General features: G+C 45.6%; 1 protein-coding gene across 1 annotated transcript in view; it reads right to left on the reverse strand.

Moving 5' to 3' along the window:
- Positions 1 to 10,820, reverse strand: part of AGAP1 (ArfGAP with GTPase domain, ankyrin repeat and PH domain 1) — a 1,778,872-nt gene extending 1,768,052 nt beyond the window's left edge. Inside the window, exon 1 of the mRNA XM_069615994.1 lies at positions 9,321 to 10,820. Coding sequence (XP_069472095.1) covers positions 9,321 to 9,483 — 163 coding nt within the window. The 5' untranslated portion in view covers positions 9,484 to 10,820. The remainder of the gene's footprint in view (positions 1 to 9,320) is intronic.
- Positions 10,821 to 22,326: the final 11,506 nt, after the last annotated feature.

Here is a 22,326-nt window from a genome sequence, read left to right on the forward strand (position 1 = left end):
ATGTCCCATGGGATTGCAGTCATGTTGTCAAAGAACGGAATAACAGTTGAGAGAACTTGCCCCATTGCCAACAATTCTCATCAAAATCTGCTGGGGAACATGCACCACTGCCAGCTGCGCAGGTAATTGCGCACTTGCTATTTGCCATCAAACTCACAGGTACATGAAACTTTGCCAAGCATTGGCATCAAGCACCATGCATCTTCGCTCATTCCCAAAAATTGCCATAAAACGGCAAGTTACTGGCGACAGCGGCAGAGATAGTTAACAAATGTCCAAGTGTTTTTTTTGCCATTGCCAAGACTTGCCAATTAGTGCAGCATTCCTGTGCTCTTCTCCATAACAGCACCATTGAAGAGCAAGAGAAGGCTGCGGATAAAGCGTTAACCATTGGTCTGCTTTCCTATTCCCTACTCCTCTCCCTTCCCGCCACCATCGACAGAGTGAGCACGAAGGTGATGGCAAACTGCATCAACTGCAGCTCTCCCTCCCAGTGCCTACATTGGTCTGGTAACCTACCCGTACCCACTGGCCCTAACAGCGGGTGCGGCAAGGCAGAGAAAGCCAGGAGAGCTGTTTGTACCGTTGCCAATGTCCTACGTTAGTGTGTGGGCAGCAGGAGAAAACAATCCGAAGATTCAGAGCCATCCAATGGGCGACGTTTTCGGTTTCACTTTCCAGGACCTCCTGGTTACAGAATGCAGTCTTGTACTGCGTCTCATTTCAATGCAATAGTAAGTCTGCAAAACAGGCCTGTGTGTGTACTACAAAGAGACATAAGTGTCCTTCGAATCATTAGAGAGAATTAAAGAAAGTGATATGGGGTAATAGAGGGGCGAACGGGCGTATATACACTGTAAACTCGTCCTAGAGCATCAGACTGGCAGGGAAAGTGGGTAATATATGGCTTTGACAGAGCCAAAACCCGGACTGTTGAATGCATGTGCAGCAGAGTGTGGACAGTAGCACGCCAGTGAGCACACTCCCAACAAAAACAGCATGGTGGGCCCCCTCATCTGAAAGCGGCATCTGCTAATCCAAGAGCTTTTGGCGTCATCCCTCACTCAAAACAAAGAAAATTGGGTGCAAGCAGCTTTAGCCGAGTCATTAAATACAGCCCTAACGACTGCTCTGTGACATTCATTGGTCCCCTTTCAATGCCTCTACTCTGAGAACAGTTCACAGCTGCGGAAGACTGCCCGTTCTCCATCATAAGGTTTCAGAAAGCACTCGTCACAGTGAATGCTTGGAGGACCCCACAGATTGTTTTACCACTCTTTCCACCCTGGTGCAAATGGCATACACAAAGGGCACTTCTTAAATGCAGGGAGGGATTATGGCCCTCCTCTTAATTAGTAGACACTTCACAAACTTAATCAGTAACAAAGGTCTGCATTAATACCACTGCAAGCATATGAACACCACCCTGCTGATGGAGACCAAGATCTTTTCAAGCAGGTACCTCTAAGCAGACATGTCTTCAGAACGTTTGCATCACCATCTTTTGGCACTAAACATTAGTCTTGGGCAGACTTTAAACAAGAAAGCAAGATTTTGTAGATTAGGATCCACAAGACTCCAGTTGGGTCAATGCTTAATAAATCCACCCCCATGGCACCCTCAAAAAGTTGCTTATAGAGCCAGCCATGCACTACACGAGTTCCCCAGCAGACTCCTCTTCCACTACATGCGAGTGTAGGGAGGCTTCTCCCACTCAAATTCTGCACAGTGTCAGCAGGATCCTCAAGTGCCATTCCCCAACAGTACCAGCAAGCCCCACCCCAACCACTGCTCCTGGTTATAGGTAGTGAAGCTCCACGTTTTGGGAGTGGCAGCAGACGCAACACCTCCAACCCCCCCCACTCGACTTGCACCATCTGCAAATCAAAGTAAGATCCTTTTCTGGAGGACCAGCAGCTCCCATTCCACTTGCTACAGGGGCAAGCATTCTCTTCTCCTTAAAACACCCGAGTTCGTAGGCTTCTCTATCTTGATGTCGTCACTCTCCTCATCTTACATTGCGCACTAATGCAAAACATTTTTATTTCAATGTATTTACATTTTTAGGTATGAAATATTTCAAAACTGGAATCTGACCAGCTGACAAACGTTTATGCATTGCAGCATTCATGAAAAGAAAACACTACGAACGAATAGATATTTCTAAATAACCATTATTGAGAAATAAGACGTTTTTATTTTGAAAGAAAGTTGAATTTTCTGTTAAAAGTCTATTTAATATATAAGAATAGTAAAAGAAAACGAAGACCTAATCATCCCTCAGTGTAAATTTAACAAATTAACTCTAGTACAGACAATGTTCCATAGCTGGAGACAGGAAATGCACAGTTGTTAATTTATGAAAATTCTTGAATGACTTAGCTAATATTCAAACTGTTCTGCACTATGTACAGAGAAAATCGGATGTCTTAGCAATCGCATTAAAAGTCGACAAAGTAGACATAAAGCACCCACCTGGGTTATCCAGTGTAGCCTCAGGATCCTAGAAGTAAGGCTGATTGATGGAAGGCCCGCTCAGTGGTACTTCATGAATTAGCAAACCTAATCCCCAAAGCCAAAGTAGACCACACCTATGCAGAATCTACCCAATGTCTAATCACTTGCTTTCAATATACTCTATAATCTAAAAGGCTGTAATGACCGACACCGCCATCCCACTTTGAAAGAAAACTAATCTCCCGAGGCCAACGCAACACAAGGGGCAAAGCCATGGCCAAACTTGAAACAAAGAATGGCCAAAAGAAAACCATTCCCCGGGACCAGCATACTCAACATCAGACTCTTTCCAACCCCAGTCGACGTCAGAAAAAAAAAAGTAAAGTGTCTTGTCTTCAAACAACATTTGACTAAATCACTGATTAAAGACGACCATGCTAAAGACTCTGGACTATCGTTTTATATGTTGACTGCAGCTCACCCCATGGTGGGGCCCTTCGCGCTGTAAGCCTAACAGATGTTGGCTACCCTACTCCATGGCACTCATTTTATAAACCTCTGAAGGAATAAGTGGACTTCTAGGGGCTCGATCCTGTGACCACGATGTCAAAACACAGACCCATGTATTAAATACATTAGTTGAGTGAGTCACAGACCTATCACACAGAATTGATGAGCAGACGATAAAAAGTAGCTCTTAGGTGTCATGCATCAACAAGTAAGCAGCATCTCCCACCAAGTAAAGCGCTTAGCATGGTGTACATTTAAGTTCCACGTGTAATGCAATCTACAACTTTATGGCCATTGTACATGACCCACTGCAACTTTAAAAGGGTCTTCTTGGCGAGACCTAATGTACATTTTTGTATGGCACTAATTGAGTTGAGGAGTCAAAAATAGTGTCCGATAAAAGTTGGTGTCTAGCCAGATTTTTTAGGGCTACAAAGAGAGGCTAGATTGCTCCTAGCAAATTTTGATCCTCGGAGCAAGCAGCCCAATGTAGCTCAACTCCAGCTTCATCTCACGCCAGATAAAACTGCAGGCTTGCTTAACATCTCCCGATTGGTTCTGCTCCTCTCCCTCCTTTTGTGTAACCAGCTCTCACTCCATTAGGACACAGTTAAAAATATCCATTAAAAACGTGAGCATGTTTGTGAGGGAAGCTACACGTAAAATGACTATTCTGAGACGCCACTGAAAAGCCCTGTGGACTCTCTGGCTATATAATTATTTCACGTCCAAAGTATGCGTGCACCTCTGGCTATAGGGGGTTCAATATTTCACGACCTGTAACTGTATCAAGATTTGCAGTGGGCATAAGGCAGCATTTGGCACAATACAAACACAAAAGGAAAAGAAAAAAAAATAACACACATCTTGCGTCACAAAGATGCGCAATATTAATTTACAAAGAAGTAGAAACATGCAACAGCATGTAGACAGGATTTGATCATGGAATAAAACACTTGCAAAAATAAATGATGAATCAAAAATTCAATTCATCCCAATACTCTGGCTTCGAGTGTTTACAAAGGGGATCCTGCTCCTTGTCAATTATAAGCGGAAAGCGATTTATTGGACGAGGTCCTCAGAGGACGGACCTTTCATTCATTACGCTTTTCCTCCCAGGGCCACCATGTACGCCATGCAAAAGGCATGCATGACTGACTCGGTTGGCAGACGTACTTGCCCCAGAGGCTTCATCCTAGCTGGTCAACAATCTGCCCTCCAGCATATCACGCATCACAGTCGCTTCAGACTGCGAGCGGCTAATCACATCAGAGGTATTAAAGTACATCAGCGCCACATCCATCTGCTAAACGAAGTCTGTGTAACGTTTCAGGCTTAACCATTTGGGTAATTAAAGGCTTTGTATTAGCCAATGTCCAGGCTATGGTAAACGCAGGGGGCCGGGGGGGGGGATCAACAAGGCAGCGCATGAACTTCTCCCTGTGATATCTGTATTCCTAGTTACTAAGGACATAAATCTCAAAGGCGCATGAACTTCGCTGCAAAAAGATGCGGTTAATAAGGTACTGCTGAGAATCAGGTTGTCCTTAGAGGCCGGCCACCCCTTACAGGTTGAAAGATTTATACAGTGACCGTTCAGCCTCCCCATATAGGTCGAGAGCCAAGCGGTCCCCAACAAGAAGAAACCCTGCTATCCCTGAAGACTGCATGGATGGCTTCCACTAGGCCAGAGATCAAAGTGGGTAGGAACTAAAGGGCACAACGATCCTCTACTTTTCAGGAAAATCTGCCATTGTTCCCTTTCTTTTTGGAGCCTGAATCATCATTCCTGGACCTCCGGGAAAGGTACCTTTGTTTTTGATCCCCCCTCCTTCTGGGGATTCAAACCAAAGTCCTGCTCAGAACACTCTTTGTGGTGAGCTCTCTCTCTGGTGCTGGTTTGCTTTTACTTGAACAGCCAGCTAGAGGCATGTACCTGAGCAGCAACATAGTCCTGCAGAGCAGTGGATTGTTGGTGCTCTGCAAGTAAGCACGATTAACGTGGAATTGCTGCAGGCACAACGGTTTGTGCAGGTAATGGGTGGGCAGGGCTTTTATCTTTAGCGTGTTTCTTTAGAGGTGCAATGGTCATGGTGGGTGATTAAAAACAGGAGGAGACATAAAGCTGCAATCTGTGGAAGACACCGACTGAAAGTAATGTGGTCATTTAAGATGCACCCGTTTTCACTGTTTGGCAGTGTTGATAGTACAATTCTAAAACAGTGATGGCGGTTGGAATAGAGGAAAGTCAGGACCGGGGATGGTGAGGATAGTAGACGATCGAGGGTAGCGAATAGTTCCACTACTTTTGTCCACTCTGCCCCCTCTTGGCATTTTTACAGTAGTGAGGTCCCCCCTACGCCGTTGCGGACCCCTCCGCCATAGCATATGTTTGGGGGTGATCCCAGGAGGCACCCTTACCTTGACCGACAGCTTTTACCTCCTGTCCACCTTCCGTTGGACCCTCTTGCCGGGCCGAAGCCATCCCAGTGAGCGGTAGACCGTGCCCGCGCCACTGCACCTAACCAGCGTCAGCATCCCCCCGGGAGGGGCAAATCACGGACCACATGGTCCTCCTACGCCTAATACTCTTCACTCCTACTGCCAGAAAGGGAGGGTGGAAGGCAGCTTGGCAGAGGAGTGTGTCGCAGCCTCCTAGGTCGGCGGCGGTTGGCGATGCAGAGGTTCGAGGCGAGGTCTAGAAGGCGTCCGGCAGTGTCACGATGGCAAGGTAGGTGAGCCGATGCTCTCCCCCTCCTTACTTGACCCCTATTAACAGCGCCATTGCAGGAGAACCTGTGGATCTCCCATTGTCCCGGTCAAGGGCATGTCACCACACCCTCGAACAGTTTTTGGCGGCGGCCTGCAGTTGCCCCTCCCTCTCGCCCTATCAGCGCCTCCCGGCCCGCCCGCCCTGCAGCCCCTCCACTGCGGAGGGACGCACCTTTCATTAGCTCTGGTGCGTCATCCTGTGTGACTGGGGGAGCTAGACTGTATAATGCACTTCGATTGATCACAAACCGAGAGGTAAAATACCAATGAACTGTGCTATGCAAAAAAAAAATAATAATTTTAAAGATGCAAAGGAGTAGCTATAACCTCATATTGAACAGCAACATAAACAGAGTGCATGCACAACATCCAAACTCAAACATACCGAGTCCCAAGGAGCGAAATGCCAGTGTGCACAACTCGTAGACACGAACATCTAACATTCATTTTCCTGTCTCTGAACTGTGGTTTTGGAGCAAGCACACGATGGGAGTTTTTACTGGGGCGGACTACAGCAACACAAGTGTAAGAGAAACGATGACAGCACCACATTAACAGCTTTACACGTCCACGTGCTCAAGGCCCTGGGTACCCAGATAGCCCGAGATTCGACCGACCTGCAGCCGAGCACAGAAACAAATGGATTCATCCTGCAGATTAAATTGAGTGGAATGGATTAAACAAAGCCCACGAACTGACATAACTGTATATGTTACAAATGAGATGTTTATTAAGTGGGATAATTAAAAAATGGCCAGATGCAATTCAAATACATACACGCATAGTTAAAAATAAAAAATTCTGCCACACACGCCTTAAGTTTTGCATCAATAACAATGCTCTGAAGTTTGGCACAGTGGGACAAAATTGAAAGGTGAATCCAAACACCTGTAACACGCCATGCGACTTCCGTCAGTAAATGCATACCAGGATCGAGTTGACAGTACAGGGCAGACAACATTCACACCTCTCTGAATAGGGCATTAAATTAAAAGCTAAAGACAACTAGCGTGGAGTACAACACCGTCTGGATATCGCCAATGTCTACACACCTGTAGCATCAACGCTGTTGCTCATACTTAAACATTCTCATACGTCTAGCCTATCAGCAATGAGTGAGCACTGACAGCTGGCGTCACTAATTCCAAATGAAAACTTCCCCAGAGCAGGAGCATTTGCTTTGGAACTTGGTAATGAAACTGAACCGCAACTTCGGGCAGCAATATATGGAATGTACACATTATCCTCATCGCCCACTCGCGCTCAAACAAGCTGCCTTTGTGGGACCTCACGAAAACGCCGCCCTAGGCACGGCGGACAATAACAGGCAGCATTCCAGCACAAGTGTGTACAAAGCAAAAAATGTGCATACATTTTCACTGCAGGATATGCAAATCCACACGGTCTCCAGAGCATCGCGGGCACGTCATCACGACATACGCACTCTGGCTCTGTCCCCGTGCAGCAATGCCCTGTGCTTGCCAGGGTCTTGGAGCTTTTGAAGGCCCTGATAAAAAGGATGATGCACCGCCGGGCCAAACTGTGCAGAGAAACAACTCTGAGCTGCTGCCCCAGGGCACAGCAAGGTGCGGGGTTGGGAGACCAGGAGGTGTGCAGCGCCTGGTGGATATTTTGGCTTGCTCTACGCCCCATTCCCGTACCAATGTCAGTCTCCCAAATGACAGCTGGTCTTGCCCGGCTGCTTGCACACCCTCTTCCGCCCCACCCCCTTCTCCCACCACAACTGTGTATCAGCAGGTGGCCTCGTCCGGAATGACAACGAGGACCGCAATCAATGGATTAGTGAATTGTAAATACGAGGAACCTAGTCCGAAAGGCAATAAAGACGTCCTACAAAGCTGCAAGCCGCCCCCCCCCCCCGAGACATCTCACTGGAACGTGCAGCGTTTTTGTGGGCATTCGTTCATTTGCGCTTCAAGCGCCCCTCGCTCTCTGCACCCATGCATAAAAAGAGATAAACAGCAACCACAATATGCACAGTCAGCACGCCAGGAGCCCGGGCTTCCTGCGGCGCTGTTTCTGAACAGGCTGCAGTATTCCTTAGCACCACCATACTCTAAACCCAGGAAGCTGGTTGTTTCTGACATGTGCTCTTACTTTCACAACACTACTGCTACGGGGCTGTACACGAGCTGTCCCATGTTTTGTGGTGCTAAAAATACAAGGGAACCGCCAGGAGGGTGCCTTCCTGGTATTACTATTGACAAGTTAGGCAGTAGCTCCCACCAGCAAATAATCAATGACGCTACAACCCACTGGAAACTCATGTAAGGCATCTACTACTATGATACTCCACCTGTTGCCTTGCGTTGTGATCGGTACCAAAAACTTTTCATATCTTGTCCCTCTTCTCAGTTGTCCATCAAATTATACGTTTGTGACCGTGCTTGCTGCGCTTACCATGATCTATAATGTTGCCCACCCAACCCCACTCTGGGATTGCGTGAGCCAGTAACAGCTCTTATTGGCACTGTCCACATTTCTCACATCCAGCCCCAGGTATTTATTGTCACAGCATTGCACAAATACAACAATGTGTAGGGCACTCCCGGATAGGATCGGTTTAAGGAACTTAAACACCCTAAGTCAAAAGACTATTTTACAACTTCACTTGCTCTATCCGTAACATCTGCTGCATGCAGAGTCAATCTGCCCACCCCCAGAACTCGGCTGTCGCACTCGTGACCAGCGTCAAGTACGGCCTTGCCCAACAACTCACCATGCCTACTTTAACAAATGGTGGTGGGCCTCGACACTTAGCATAATACATCAACTTCTTGGCTCTACCCACGAGACAAATTGGTCACGTTAATGTGTACTCAATACGATTCTGTGGGATCCCACCCTCTCCCAAAGTTCCTACAGACAGTGCTTTCATATTTTGATCATGCTCTTGTTGTCATGCGATCAGGAACGCTGACACTGCGTATGTTGCTGTGGTACTGTGTGTAGCACTAGCCAAGTAGATAAGCCTGTCTGATTCCACGTTATGTGGGGTTACATCCCGGCTAATATATACACACACATATATTACACTTTCACCACAGACTGATGCAAGCGCCTGTCAATTACATTGCTAGCTACATATACAGCCTTCCATAATAGGTGGTTGGATGGTCTTGACTACAATGCTTTATAACTAAAACATAGAATTGGCAAATGAGCACATTAGTGCAGGATGGACACCGAATTATAAATTGACAAACACAGAAAACATTGCTTTATAGTGCATAAACAAAGCAATGGTTCCCGGACAGGAAAACAATTTTCTAATAGCGATGGCTCTCCTACCAAAGCAGTGTGTCCCACACAATATGAAACATTAACATTAGTGGAAACATTAACATAGTGACAGTTCTTGCACTAGAGCAGAGGGTTCTGGGACATTAGTATATGGGGTGGCTGCTGTACCACAACTAGGGTGTTGCACAAAATACTGGAGGTCCTAATCCAACAGCACAGCAATTGTCCTTTAACTAAAGCAGGGGTTGAATATGCCCCACAGCATGTCTTACAGATCAAGAACACGACTATTATATAGTGGGGTGACACCCACTTACCTTCGATGGCGATTACATGCTCCCGGATCTGGCTGTGTAGGGCTGGGTCTTCCACCTGTTCCAGCAGCTCATAGATGGAATAGATGTTGGGGTGCACTGATTCAAAGCGCTGAATCTCTGCCCGGATCGCAGCCGAGTTGGCCAGCTGCTGCTGGTAGTTCATGCTTAACCACAGTTTACAATTCCTTTCGAAAAAAAATGTTTTCACCAAAAACAGAAATCCAGTTGTGGCCAAAAAGTAGGGCCTCTGCGAGTTGTCCAACCATACCCACTCATGGGTCAAAGCAAATGTGGGGGCAGCCCAGGTAGGGGTTTGTGTAGTACCGCTGCCTGTTCATGGAAGCGGAGTGTGAAGATCCTGCACACTCCAGCGCCCTGTGTATTTTTCTATGACTTACTTTTATGGGTTGTTGTGGGGGGGCGGGGGGATTACCCCCCTCCTCTACTATGGGTGTTTGATGCCCTTTAATGTTGGGCTCCTTTTTCCTTGCAACTAGGGTGTGTATTTGTATTTCGACACACTGTGCCGACTGTCACGGCCAAATTATGTGATGGTTTTCTATCTAATGGTGAGTAGGCCAGATGCTAAAAAAATAGTTGTATGCTTTTGTGTAGCTCTCCTTTTAGGGTGCATGTCTTGCTTTAATGTATAAAAGGCGCTCTTGTTGTGACCAGAAGGTGCTTTCTGTTTATTTGTGGGGTCTGTTGTCCCACCTGTTGTGCTGGAAAGGGGATCGTGTATGCATATCTTTTGGGACTGTAGGCAGGACAACGGTTTCTGCAAGTAGAAGTATCCAATAGCGGGGTGTGTGCTCTTTCTATGGGGGGCTCTCTGCTACCTCACGGAGGGAAGCTTTGGGAATTAGGGGTCGATTCCCCTGAATGTAGTATTTGCTCTTTTGGGAGGTGTACTCTCTCTGTGTTCTTGGCTGTTTCTTACCTTTGTGCCTGTTCTAGGGAAAATAATGAATGGGCCGATGTTCGCTTTCCTGGATAGGGGTTACGGGGGCTTGTCCGGCTCTTTGGGGGGGTACCTTCTTTCCTAGTGCTGGGGGCAGGCAGAGTTCTCTTCTGGGGTGTCACCTTCGTCAGGGGAAAGACTCTCTCCTAGGATGCCTCCGCCTGGCTGCTTCCTAGCCTGCAAAGGCGGGATAGAGCTTCGCCCCCTTGATGTTTCTCCCGGTGCAAGGGGTTGTGGGGAGCTCTTTCTCCCTCACCTTTCTGTTGTCAGTCTCTGTCCTGAGGGGTCAGCGGCCCCTACATGCCTGCTCCATCGGCCGCGCACTCGGTTCCCTCCAGTTCTCATCTAATGCCGGGGGGCTCACGCCTCTGGTCGTCTCACGGGCACCGATAATCCAGAGGGTCCCGTGCCGGCCGGGCTCAGGCGGCTGCGCGCGCACCGACCTATCCGTCTCGCTCTCACAGAGACAGGAGCGCGCGCGTCTGGCTGCCAGAATGCTCCGCTCGCTCGCGCGCCCGCGCTCACACACACAGTCAATGGGTCTGGACCGACACGAGCTGGCGCGCACGCGCTGTACATCTCTAAAGCGCCTGGTAGACTGGAGAGCGCAGCCTCCAGCTGGGTTGTCAACTGCGCAGCTGCGTCGGGCGAACGGCTCACCACCTTCTGATAGGAGCGGCAGCGTCACGGGTGCGGCCATGTTTTAGTCAGGCAAAAATCTTCTAGGAGTTCCACGGGAAGAGAGTAGGAACGCAACAAGGATCGCCCTTCTCCTTTTATCTTTCGCATTTTGCTAAATTTCTTAAGACCGATTGTAATGAGACATCTGGTTAGTTTGACAACTTTTTTTTAATCAAAGCAGAGGCCAAGCGCTGACGAGTTTGTTTGTCCCAAATGATAATGCTTTGCAGGCTGAAAGCCTACCAATACTTAATCCCCTAAAGTATACCTGTTTCAGGCACCTCTGACACGAGCCTTGCACGTCCCCTTTCCTGGCATTGACACATATTCATGAATCTCACAGTCAACCCTACCTCGCAACCTAGTATTGACATAGCTCCCAACCTTTTCTGTCACCAAGGTGGGTGAAAGCACCCGATTTTCTTTTTGGCGGGTGAGAGCTCATAGAAGTGAATGGGCGTATGAGGGACTGGGGGGGGGGGGGGAGATTATTCAGCTGCTTGCAAGGCGGGTGAGTGGAGAGCTATGGTATTTTGTCTTTTAAAGGTGGGTCAAATCAGGCATGTTTGGTGGCTGTTTGGCAGGTGATCCCTTTAAAGTCAATAGGAATTAATGCATTTTCGACGAGTGGTAAAGGTTTTGTTGGGTGTGTGGGTTGAAGTCTATAGAATACAAGTGATCTTCTGCAGGGATTAACGTGTGTCCAAGGCAGGTACCATCATCCAAATGCCAGTTTAGTTTATCTATTTGTAGAGCGCTCCAAGCCCTGAGGCATCTGGACGCTTGTCTTACATGTCACAAAGTTACATACAGAGAATCAGAACAATACAGTGTAAAAGGGCTAATTACATTACTTACATTTTTGCATATAAAATAATTGCATGCAGATCATGTAGTAAAAGTGCTGGGCGAGATGCAGACCAGGATAGGTGGTGTCATGGGGAGCTGCTAATTTCTTTCTCTTGGAGCCACAGTTCTACATTATTTCTAAACCAGTGGTAAGAGGGTTCAACTCTTAGCGTAGTTGGGTGAGCGTTCCAATTTTTGGCTGCCAATATAGGGAAGCTACTACCTCCTGCTCTTTGTAGATTGAATTTGGGGATTTTCAAGCAGTGTGTCTGTGTAGTTGTGGTGGGACGAGTTGGTATATTGCGAGAGAGACTATTGGGCAGGTACTTGGGCGCCATGTCAGCGAGACATTTATGTGTGAGTGATAGCGTCTGGAGTGCAATTCTTTGATTGATGGATAAACAGATCAGATTGCGCCAAGTTTCGGAGTTGTGTTGTGATCTTGGGATATTCAGTGCTGATCTAATGGCATTGTTTTGTATGACTTGCGTCTTATTTGGGTTCCTTTGGTCCGTCCCCAGATATAGCGTGTTGCAATAGTCGAGTTTTGAGAGGACTAGTGCGCTGACTATGGAGATGCAGTTTGCAGTGGTGATGAATGGTCTGCATGTGGTGATCAATTTACAGGTGTAGGCCGTGGAGGAGGCAATTGCATTGGTTTGTCTCGTCAATTATGTTCCCGTCAATATTGAAGGTTGAAAACTGTCAGTCTAATTTGTTAGGATTTGCTGGGGTCCCTAAGAGGAGTAACTCTGTCTTGTCGTTAAGACAGAGTCCATGTTTAGCCATACAGGCTTGTAGTATGAGGTACAGGTCATTCAGGGTTTTATTATCTGTAGTGTGGTCTCCTGTGATAGGGATGAGTATTTGGGTGTCCTCCGCATAATTGTTATAAGTGACACCCAGACTGTGAAGGTCGTCGAACAAAGGATTGGTAAACACATTATATAGTGTTGGGGACACACAAGAGCCTTGCGGGATTCCACAGGTAACAGGTATTGGCTCTGCAGAAGCTGATGGTGCTAAGACCCTCACTGATCTGTTGTTTGGGAATGATTGGATCCAGGTGTTTGCTTTGTCAGAGAATTGAGCGGCTAACGTTAGATGGTTACACAGCACTTTGTGGTTTACTAGGTCGAACGCTGCAGATAGATCTAATATGAGGAGAAGGGCAAGTTTGTCTTTGAGGGCTTCAGTTTGGGTCTTGAGATCAATCAAGGCTTTTTTTGTCCCATGTCTGGTTCTAAAGCCTGATTGTCTGAGACCAAGAAGGTTATTTGATTGAAGATGCTTCTGAATCTGCAGGTATGCTGCTTGGTCTAGTATTTTCAAGAGAAAAGGTACTGTGGTGATCCGTCTGTAGTTGGACAGATTGTTTGGTTCTAGCATTGGCTTTTTTAGTAGCAGGAGTACCCAAGCATCCTTTAGGTTGTTCGGTACAATGCTAGTTTTGAAGGATGCGTTGATAAGGGATGTAATGAAGGGTTCAAGTTTCTTAACAACTTCTTTGATGATGGGAGCAGGGCAAATGTCACCCTGACATTTGGAGGGTTTTAGTTTGATGATGATATCCTCAACCTCTTTAATAGAGAGTGGGGAGATGTTGAATTGGTTGTAGGTGTTCTGGTCTGATGGGTTTGTGATAGGTAAAAGGCTGCATTGGTGGTGGTGAGTTTTTTAGATTCTATTTTGCTTTGTAGCATTGAGATTTTATCTTGTAGTGCTTTCTGAATAGTAGTACACCAAGGGATATCTTTGATGCAGGTGTCTGGAGGTGGGGCAGGGGATTCAAGCGCTTTAAGAATGTTAAAGAGTTCTTTGGTGCTAGATTTGGCTTTGGTGTTGCGGTTGTTATAGTTGTCTTTTTTTTAGCCTGGTCGATAGCCTCTTTGTAGTTGAGGGATCCGAGCAGAAAATGGTCTTTGTTGTCACCTGAGGGGAGACTTTACCAGAGAGCTTATGTGTTTCTTTTGAGTTTTCATAAGGATCTGAGGTGCGGGATGAACCATGAATTTAGATGGGCACGAGGTTTGGATTTACGCAATTTTAATGGTGCTATTGTGTTAATGGCATTGAGAATTGTGCAGTTATAAAGGTCAACTAGGGCAGTGGGGTTGGTGAGTGATGTTGAGGAGTGAAGGATGGGCTGTAGTAAGGGCAGTAGTTTCTCGATTGTTATGTTATGTTTCTTCCTAGTGCTCATGGGTGGGGCAAGGATCTGTTGATTGAGCTGCTTGCTTTACTTTATGGTGAACACGATAATGTTATGGTCTGACCATGCGCACAGTGAGTTGGATGTAATATTTATGTCACAATTGAGGTTGATTAACCAGTCTAGGGTTCTGCCTTTATTGTAGGTTGGTTCAGTTATGCGGTATAGGAATCCTAATTCTGAAATTGTGTTGGTGAGGGAGAGTGCCTTGTGATCTTTGGGATCTTGAAAACCCAGGTTCATATCCCGCATGAGGATAACTTGGGAGCCTGGTTTGGTGTTGGTCGATATTAGGAGAGAGATATCTTCTTCGAAACTGCATGTGGGTCCGGGGGGTCTGTAAATGAGATGGATGGTGATTGTGCAGGATGCTGATGTTGGTAGCTTGATTGATAGCAATTCTGCAGAAGGCGTGGTTTGCTTGGCAATAATTCTTAGGCCTAATGCTGTTTTTTGAGATGAAGGCGATGTCCCCACCTTTAGTTTGGTTGGATTCTCTGTCATGGCGGATGATCTAATATTGGTCTCGGATAGCGAGGGAGAGTGATGGTCCTGACGCGGCATGAAACCAGGTCTCTGTGATTGCTTAAAGTCGAGGTCGTGTGATGTTATGTAGTCTGCAATATCTAGCGCATGGGCTGGCAGTGATCTGGCATTAATGAGAGCGCCTTTGATTAAGGCGCTGTTTTTCGGCTTGCCATTCAGATGCGTGGTGCTTTGTATAGGTACGGGTGCCTTGTTGGCTAACTTATTGGAGTGATTAACCAATATGGTTGTATGTTTAGGATAGGGTGGGGAGTGTGCTTGCTGGAATCTGGAACCCAGTCTGTAGTTTCTGCCTTTTGTGGGGCACAGTAGTTAGGTTCTGGGTGTTGTAATGGATAGGTTGAACCCTTGGGTTGATATTGTGCGAATAGTGTTATTTGTCGGTTGTGATGAGGTTAGCAAGGATACAGGTGTTGTTTGTAGGCAGGGTAGAAGGAAGCCTGAGGGAGGTATGTGATCAGGTGAGGGCAAGCGCCATGGTGTGGTTAGTGTGACTTTAGGAGCTGCTTGGCAACAGGGTGGTAGAAAACCGGAAGGTGGTATGCAATTCCAAGGAGGTAGGCTTAGTGGCATGGATAGAAGAATACGCAGTGTCTGGTTGTGGAGGTAAGATCCATGAAAGGTGGCAGTGGGCCGCTGCTCCTAATCACGACCAAGGTGCTAACGTATGAGGTCCAGAGAATAATTTGAGTGTGAACTAGGGAGGGGGGGTGGCATAGGCATGACTGCATGCCTAATGCTTTATACCAGGGTCGGTGTATGAGCAGCTAGACTCTTTAAACTAACATAAACAGGTATACTAACATGTAGTTGGTATGGGGCAAGACCTTTTAAAGTAACCTAGGCAGTTATACTAGCATGCAGTTGGTGTAGAGCTAGACTCTTTAAGTTAACATAGGCAGGTATACTACATAGGCAGGTATACTAACATGCAGTTGGTGTAGAGCTAGACTCTTTAAGCCAACATAGGCAGGTATACTAACATGCAGTTGGTGTAGAGCTTGGTTCTTTAAGCTAACATAGGCAGGTATACTAACATGCAGTTGGTGTAGAGCTAGACTCTTTAAGCTAACATAGGCAGGTATACTACATAGGCAGGTATACTAACATGCAGTTGGTGTAGGGCTGTACTCTTTAACTAGAATGGTTTTAGGAGGAAATACAAGGGTTGGCTCAATATATTCGAACAGCAATTGGTACAATACACGTCATGTGTAACACGAGTTGTTAGTTCAGGAAAGTGTTAATCTAGGCTAGCATGGGCTAAGATGCCATCCTAAGGGCTGTGCGGCGTATGGGGAGGAATACGACTCACGTACATTGTGTGCGACCACAGGCTAGTTGGTGTAAGTTGAGATGTATGCAGAGAGCAGCAGAGAAATTATTGGAGAAAAAGTAATGAGATTTAGAGTTTGGCGTTCCTTGCACCAGCCACAATTATCAATGACATTACTGCGTGGCTACTAAGGCGAGATTATGGCACCACGCTTTGTTCCTGCATGGTAGAATCCCTTGTAAGAAAGGACCTCCTGGATTTATTTTCCTGCGCATACTTTATAGTTCAATTTAACTATTTAAAATAGATTTATTAATATGTTCAGGAAGCCAATATAATGTTTCAAATATGAAAAGAAAGGGTGAAAACGGAATCTTTGACATAATTGATTAATTTTGTAAATGTTTCAATGGAAGAAGTAACAATGAAGTAACAATTTTCTCATCTAGAGGCACACACCAAAATAAAAATATCTTGATATCATAATTCAAGCACAAGCAGAAAAACACATAAAAACTGTACAGGTTGTATGCTTTATAATGGTAGAAACGCTTACAATGTAGTAGAACAGTACCTGGAACGTGTGTGAAACGTTTTACTCCTACCATTAAAACAATCATAAAAATAATCCGTTATGGACAGAATTACTTTTTTCCCTTTTTTGAATATTTGAACTATTTTACTTGGTTCCTACACATATTTTGAACTCAATTGTGAACAGATTTAACTTTAAATGGTGCACGGGCAAACAAGACTATGAGGACTTTTCTTACAAGTAAGGAGTGTGAGTTGTAGTGTTTTCAATGCGGGGCACCAACTTTTAAAGTTGTTGGGGGATTTACACTGTGGTGCAACCTTTTGACCCAAGTGATGTCATGGAAAATGCCTGTGGGTGGCACACTGGCTAGGCCCTGTTTCTTTAATGATAGTCTGCTTTCGACTAAAACAAATAAGTTGTGGATACAAGGTTTTAAAAGAATCATAACCACTAGCCTCCCGTTGGGCAATCTTGTGTTCCCCACACTGGTGTCAGGACCAAGAGTGGTTTGCATCCATCTGGTCCCCTTCTTTAAGGAGGTAGGCAGGCTAAAAAGTGATGGCATGGAAAGCTGCCCAGACACATGATCGTGGTAAGGATAGATCATTTTGATATAATTTGTTAGGCATCTCCTGCTGCGATCTGCATGCAAGCTGCAGACCACACATTTGTATCCTGGTTGTGCCACCAAATCATTTAATCCTCCTTTTGAGTATTTGCGTACATTTTAATACTGGATCACGCAGAAGTGGCATATCAGTCTCATGGCCCCATCTATATAATCTCACCTCAGGCTCCACGGCCAAAGAACAGACAGTGAGATAGTAGAAATCGATATTTATTTAAAAAATGTGAACAACTTAATCCAAGTAAGTCTCCAGCTTTACCCTGCAGGTCACTACAATATACATGTATCCAAAACAATGATCAATACAAACAAAATTCGACCTGTCTATTTGAATCTCGCTAGCACAAGCCACAAAGGCATTCACTTTCCATCACAAAGTCTTCCTCTAAATATTATGATAATCTAAAAGACGCTAGGTATAACTATTTTGTTAAAATCAATATTTTCTCACTAGAAAATTTTACATGATGCAAATATGGATAAACATTTGATTTTCTCCATCATCAAGAGAAGTATGGTACCAGAGAAAGTTAAAGAAATAAAGTCACAATCATAGATTTTTTACTCCACCAAACCCCCATGCAGAAATGTGATAGTGAATTTATTATCTATGTAGAGTCCACTTGACACATAGGCAATGGCCAGCCAGTATAGGACTATTTATTAAGCCATGCACATACAAAAGGCGACTTGTTTGCACTGGCTCATGTAAGTTTGAATTCACAGGTAACACTGTTGGGAATCTATATTTTCTGTTCTGAACCCACCTGTAGCCTATGTTTTCTGAATGTGTGGGCGCTGCTCTCTATATGCACATGTGGCTTTTATTAAAAATGGATTTGTTCAGCTTGAGATCTGTACATATACGGATGTATTTGTGTGTGTGGCTTTCCTTGAACATAAATGTATTCCTTTCAGTCTAGATGAATGCACCGTTTTAAAAGTGACTACATGTAATGCTTTCACTATCTTTAGTTTTCATGCCTTCAGATGTTCTATTCTCAAGTATCAGATACTTAGTTGAAAACTCTCTTCCATCCCACATTACCCCGGCCTCTGCCTGAGCATTGTAAGACAGGGGAATGCAGAAAATGCACTTCACACAGTTCTTCATGTATATAATTAATTCAGCATGTATTTGCTTGTGCAACATCCAGTCTATAATATGGCTCTCCCTGGTTGCATACAATGCATGATATCTCTCTAGGCAATGGTACTTAAAGTGAAATCATGGCCCAAAAGATTCTCCACCAGTTAAACCATTACCCGAAATTCACAAATAATACTTATTTTATTTTCACATTTATAGCAGTGCACAAAGCACTGGGGTATCTAGGCGCTAGTTACAGTAAATTCAATAGCATAGTCCACAAGGTGCAAGAGCACGCAAAGAGTCACAAACATAAGGGTATAACTTGAGAACACACTCCAGTAAAGCCTCACCTCATGGTACGGTGGCTGCTATAGGTATGCAAGCAAGCATGAATCACAGAGCAAAGAGGCAGAGTAGGGTAATGCGTGTATGTTAACAGGTTAGGCATTAGGCTAAGAGACAAAGATAAGGTGTGTTGCAGACATTTTGCAAATATAGCCAGAGGCGGAAAGACAACATTGGTATATTTACAGATAAGTTACAAGATCAGCACTAGGCTAAGAAGTCGCATCAGCTGAAACATTTGGGTCAGTCCACTGAGGCTTTAGCAACCATGTTGCTTGTGGAAAGAATGGCAAGAACATATTTAAGGTTAATAGTAGCAGTGGTTACAACACTGGCCATTTTGCAATGGGGACACGACAAGTCATTTAAATACTGCAAGATAGGACAAACCCCAACTTGCTGAATCATCATAGAGCGGGGTCAGTGTGCATGGTAGAGTCAGCAAAGCATGGGGCGTGAGGAGTGTTGGTAGTGTAAGAAACTCATGGTGGCAACAGTAAAGACAGACACAAGCGATTACAGTTCAAGGCTGTTTATTAAACTACAAATGGGTGAGAAAAACAGCTAATCTAAACCTAAATCTAAGATGCGAGCAAGCTACGGCCATCAAACCATAATAATACAGTCCTAGTGGTGTCTTGTCAAATAAAAGGACCTATTCTAAAAAAAACAAACATTTGCCAATCCTATGTGGAGCATGTTACCTTCTTGTTATGAGAATGACCAGATGAAGTATGCGGCTGAGGCCAGGGAAGTGGTTTGTAGACTGTGATCGGTGCTGCAGGCAACAGAGATGGCAGAGAGGTCTTGGCTTCCCATGCTCCGTACGCATCCGGACAGGCCCAGACAGGGTCCCAAGGCCTTATATATATGTCAGCCTTTGATGTTGGGAAATGTCGGCCCGCCATCCGGCTCCATCCAGCTGTATTGGTTATAGTTGCCCCTAGCCAATGGGATGGCTCGACCTGGGCAGGCAGGGGAAGCAGATGTCTATGTAGAATCGATGGAAGGGAGGTGGCCATGATGATGTGGCACTTTTGCTCACACACCAATGAGAGTCAATGCGAGCAGTGCAGCCAAGGTGGTAAAAGCAGGCCTGCTCTGCTCATTCTGGCAAGGTTGTTCAAGATTTATCTTTAGAAAGGCATTCCCACTTTAATCTGGCAGCCAAAATGCTTTCAGATTTGGATTTTGCATTTCACTGCAAAGTGAACTGGGCCTTAAAGAAACCACATCTCCTTTTGTATTTCATATATAAGGAATATATATAAGGAACACAGAACATTTGGATATTATCCGCTGTGTCACTGTTTTCAAATTGCATCTCCCTGCATTCCCAGTCCTGTTACCTACCCAGATTTAAACCTGATCAAGTTAGATAAGTTAGGCAATTGGTAGAAGTTTCTTTTAATCTACCTTTTTAAAATGCAGCTTCTAGTTTTGGGAGGGCCAGCAAATGGCTCAGTTAACCGGACCTCATTCCTGCCGCAAACCCTCAAGTCAGGTGGCTTATTTGGAGATCAATCCTCATGCGCAGAATGGCCTTCCTTCTATGGGCTGGCCTCCTTCTCTCAATGGACAGATCTTCGCTCTGGCTAAGTAAGTCCTTCTGCTCTCCAATCCCTAGGCTGTTCCCCTTCTTAATCTCCATCTCCCAATCCATATTCCATTGTTATCCCCTCTTCCTTCTATTGGTTTCCCATTATATTTCCCTCTAATACCATGCACTCAAAGGCGTGGTTTCTCAAACACCTGACTTAGAAGTTGGGAGGGATGTTGTACTCTTTCTGACAAAATTCTAATTTTGATTTTATATTCTAATTTCTGGCTCATCTGTGCTACCTTGATAAAACGTATCTTTTTAGATTCTGTGATTCGGGTAGAACATTTTGAAATGTTGGATGATTGAATTCTGATATGTTTTGGATAGTTGACTAAACGAAATGCAGGATTAAGCAGTTTAGAGCAAATAAGATTCAATTTACACTCTATTCAGACAAAAAGTTATGATCAGTTTATTCTTACAAAAACATAGAAGTAATGTAAATTTAAAAAGATTTGTTAAACTGTGTTATGTGCACGCCGAATGCTATCAATATAAAGTACACCTCGGGTGTATATTGTCAGCCATAACTATAAGCTACAAGACAACCATTACAGACATAGCCATTGCCTTTCTGTTGTTGTATTATATTATATAGCAATATGTGCTTTTTTATATTGAGAGTAATGACATTAAAATATATACTGTTTTATTAAGCACTAATCACTTTGGGGTGCACATAGCACAGTTTAACAAATATTTTTAAATTGCCATTGATTCTATGTTGTTGCAATGTGAAAAACCAGAGGGTGTTTCACTGCCTAGACCTAGGGTATCCCTTACTCGGATGTCCAGGGCACGGCCATCGTCTTTGGATCCAGACCCTGGTGGTGGACAAGTGTGGGAGGATCACATGGGTGAGGGGTCCTCAGGGAGTGGGGGTGGAACGCCTGATGGCGAGATATGATATCCCCCTTTCCAAATACCCCTGTCCCATCTTATTTTATAGAATATGCCAACTTCCCAGATCACCCCCTGTTTCCGACACAAACACTGAGCCGAGGAAGAGGAGGTCTGAGACTGAAAGGCGTTCCACCCATGCAATACATTGGACATGTCCCACTAATAAGATCAGGCAGGGTCAGGCACTTGACCTTAATTACAAACACCTGGTGCCTATTAGCTTTCCCCATATGTAGACCATCACCCCCACCTAATTCCGTTGACGCATCAGCCAGAACCCTGCAGACCACCCCTCCACTCAAAGCACATGACTCACTCCCAGAGGGAGAGGTCCATCCACTAACCCCACCAACACACCCTCCCTCTGACCCCTCCAACTCTAACCCACCTGGCCTCACCATTTCGCCGCCTCGAGCCAAGACTTGGAGTACCCTTAGCAAGTCCAGCCCGCTCAGACTGCCTCCCCCCACTCAGTCTCCCCTGAGTCAAACCACTGTCACTCTTCACCGGTATGCCCACCCCCACCCACACACTCACCCACCCCAAATGTCCACCCACCCTCCATCTCAAGACCTCTTCCCTCCACCCCCTTCCCTTCTCAACATGGCACAACTTGCTCTGTCCAGAACTATCACCTTATTCTCTTTCCCATTCAACCCCTCTACTCTCTCCCACACACCTCCTGTGCAAAAACACACTAAACTCAAGAATAATGACCAGCTCCCACCTCGACTCTCTATGCTTCTCCTCACTTACATCAGTGATCTGTCCCACCGATCCATAGCCCGGCGGTCGGGAACTCCCTGCTGTCAACTCTGAAATTGTCCCTCTTCTCACACAATCTCTCGCCTACCGATTCTATGCCTTCACTTCCCTCCAGACCTGCTGCCAATCCATCATTTGGTCAGTACCCACCCACCACACCGACACCACTTAATGCCCACGCCCCTCCATCCTCTTGTCTACCTCCTTCGCATGCAAAGCATCTGCTGCACACTCCCTCTTCCTGCTCCTACCCAACCCCACACCTCCCGCCCACAAACATCATCCCTGACTACTCGGACCATTCCGTCCTCTCCCTCCTCCCAGCCTCTGGCTGCTCCCGACACCCACCGGCCAGCAACCCTAGCCCATCTTGTCCCTACAGCCACCAGCACCACTGGAACCACCTCCCTCCACCAAGTTACCTGACTCTTTTTCAATGCCTGTACATGGCCAGAAACCATCACAGCATCTTTGACCTACTATCCACTGACAAACCTGATCTAATCTTCATCACTGAGACATGGTTCAAGGACAACTTTAAACCAGTCGCACACAAGGCTTCCCTCCCTTCTACACTCTCATCCCACACAACAGAGCCACCAGAGG

Source organism: Ambystoma mexicanum, chromosome 9, assembly GCF_040938575.1.
Source record: "Ambystoma mexicanum isolate Mex_15411 chromosome 9, UKY_AmexF1_1, whole genome shotgun sequence".
Taxonomy (NCBI): Eukaryota; Metazoa; Chordata; class Amphibia; order Caudata; family Ambystomatidae; genus Ambystoma; species Ambystoma mexicanum.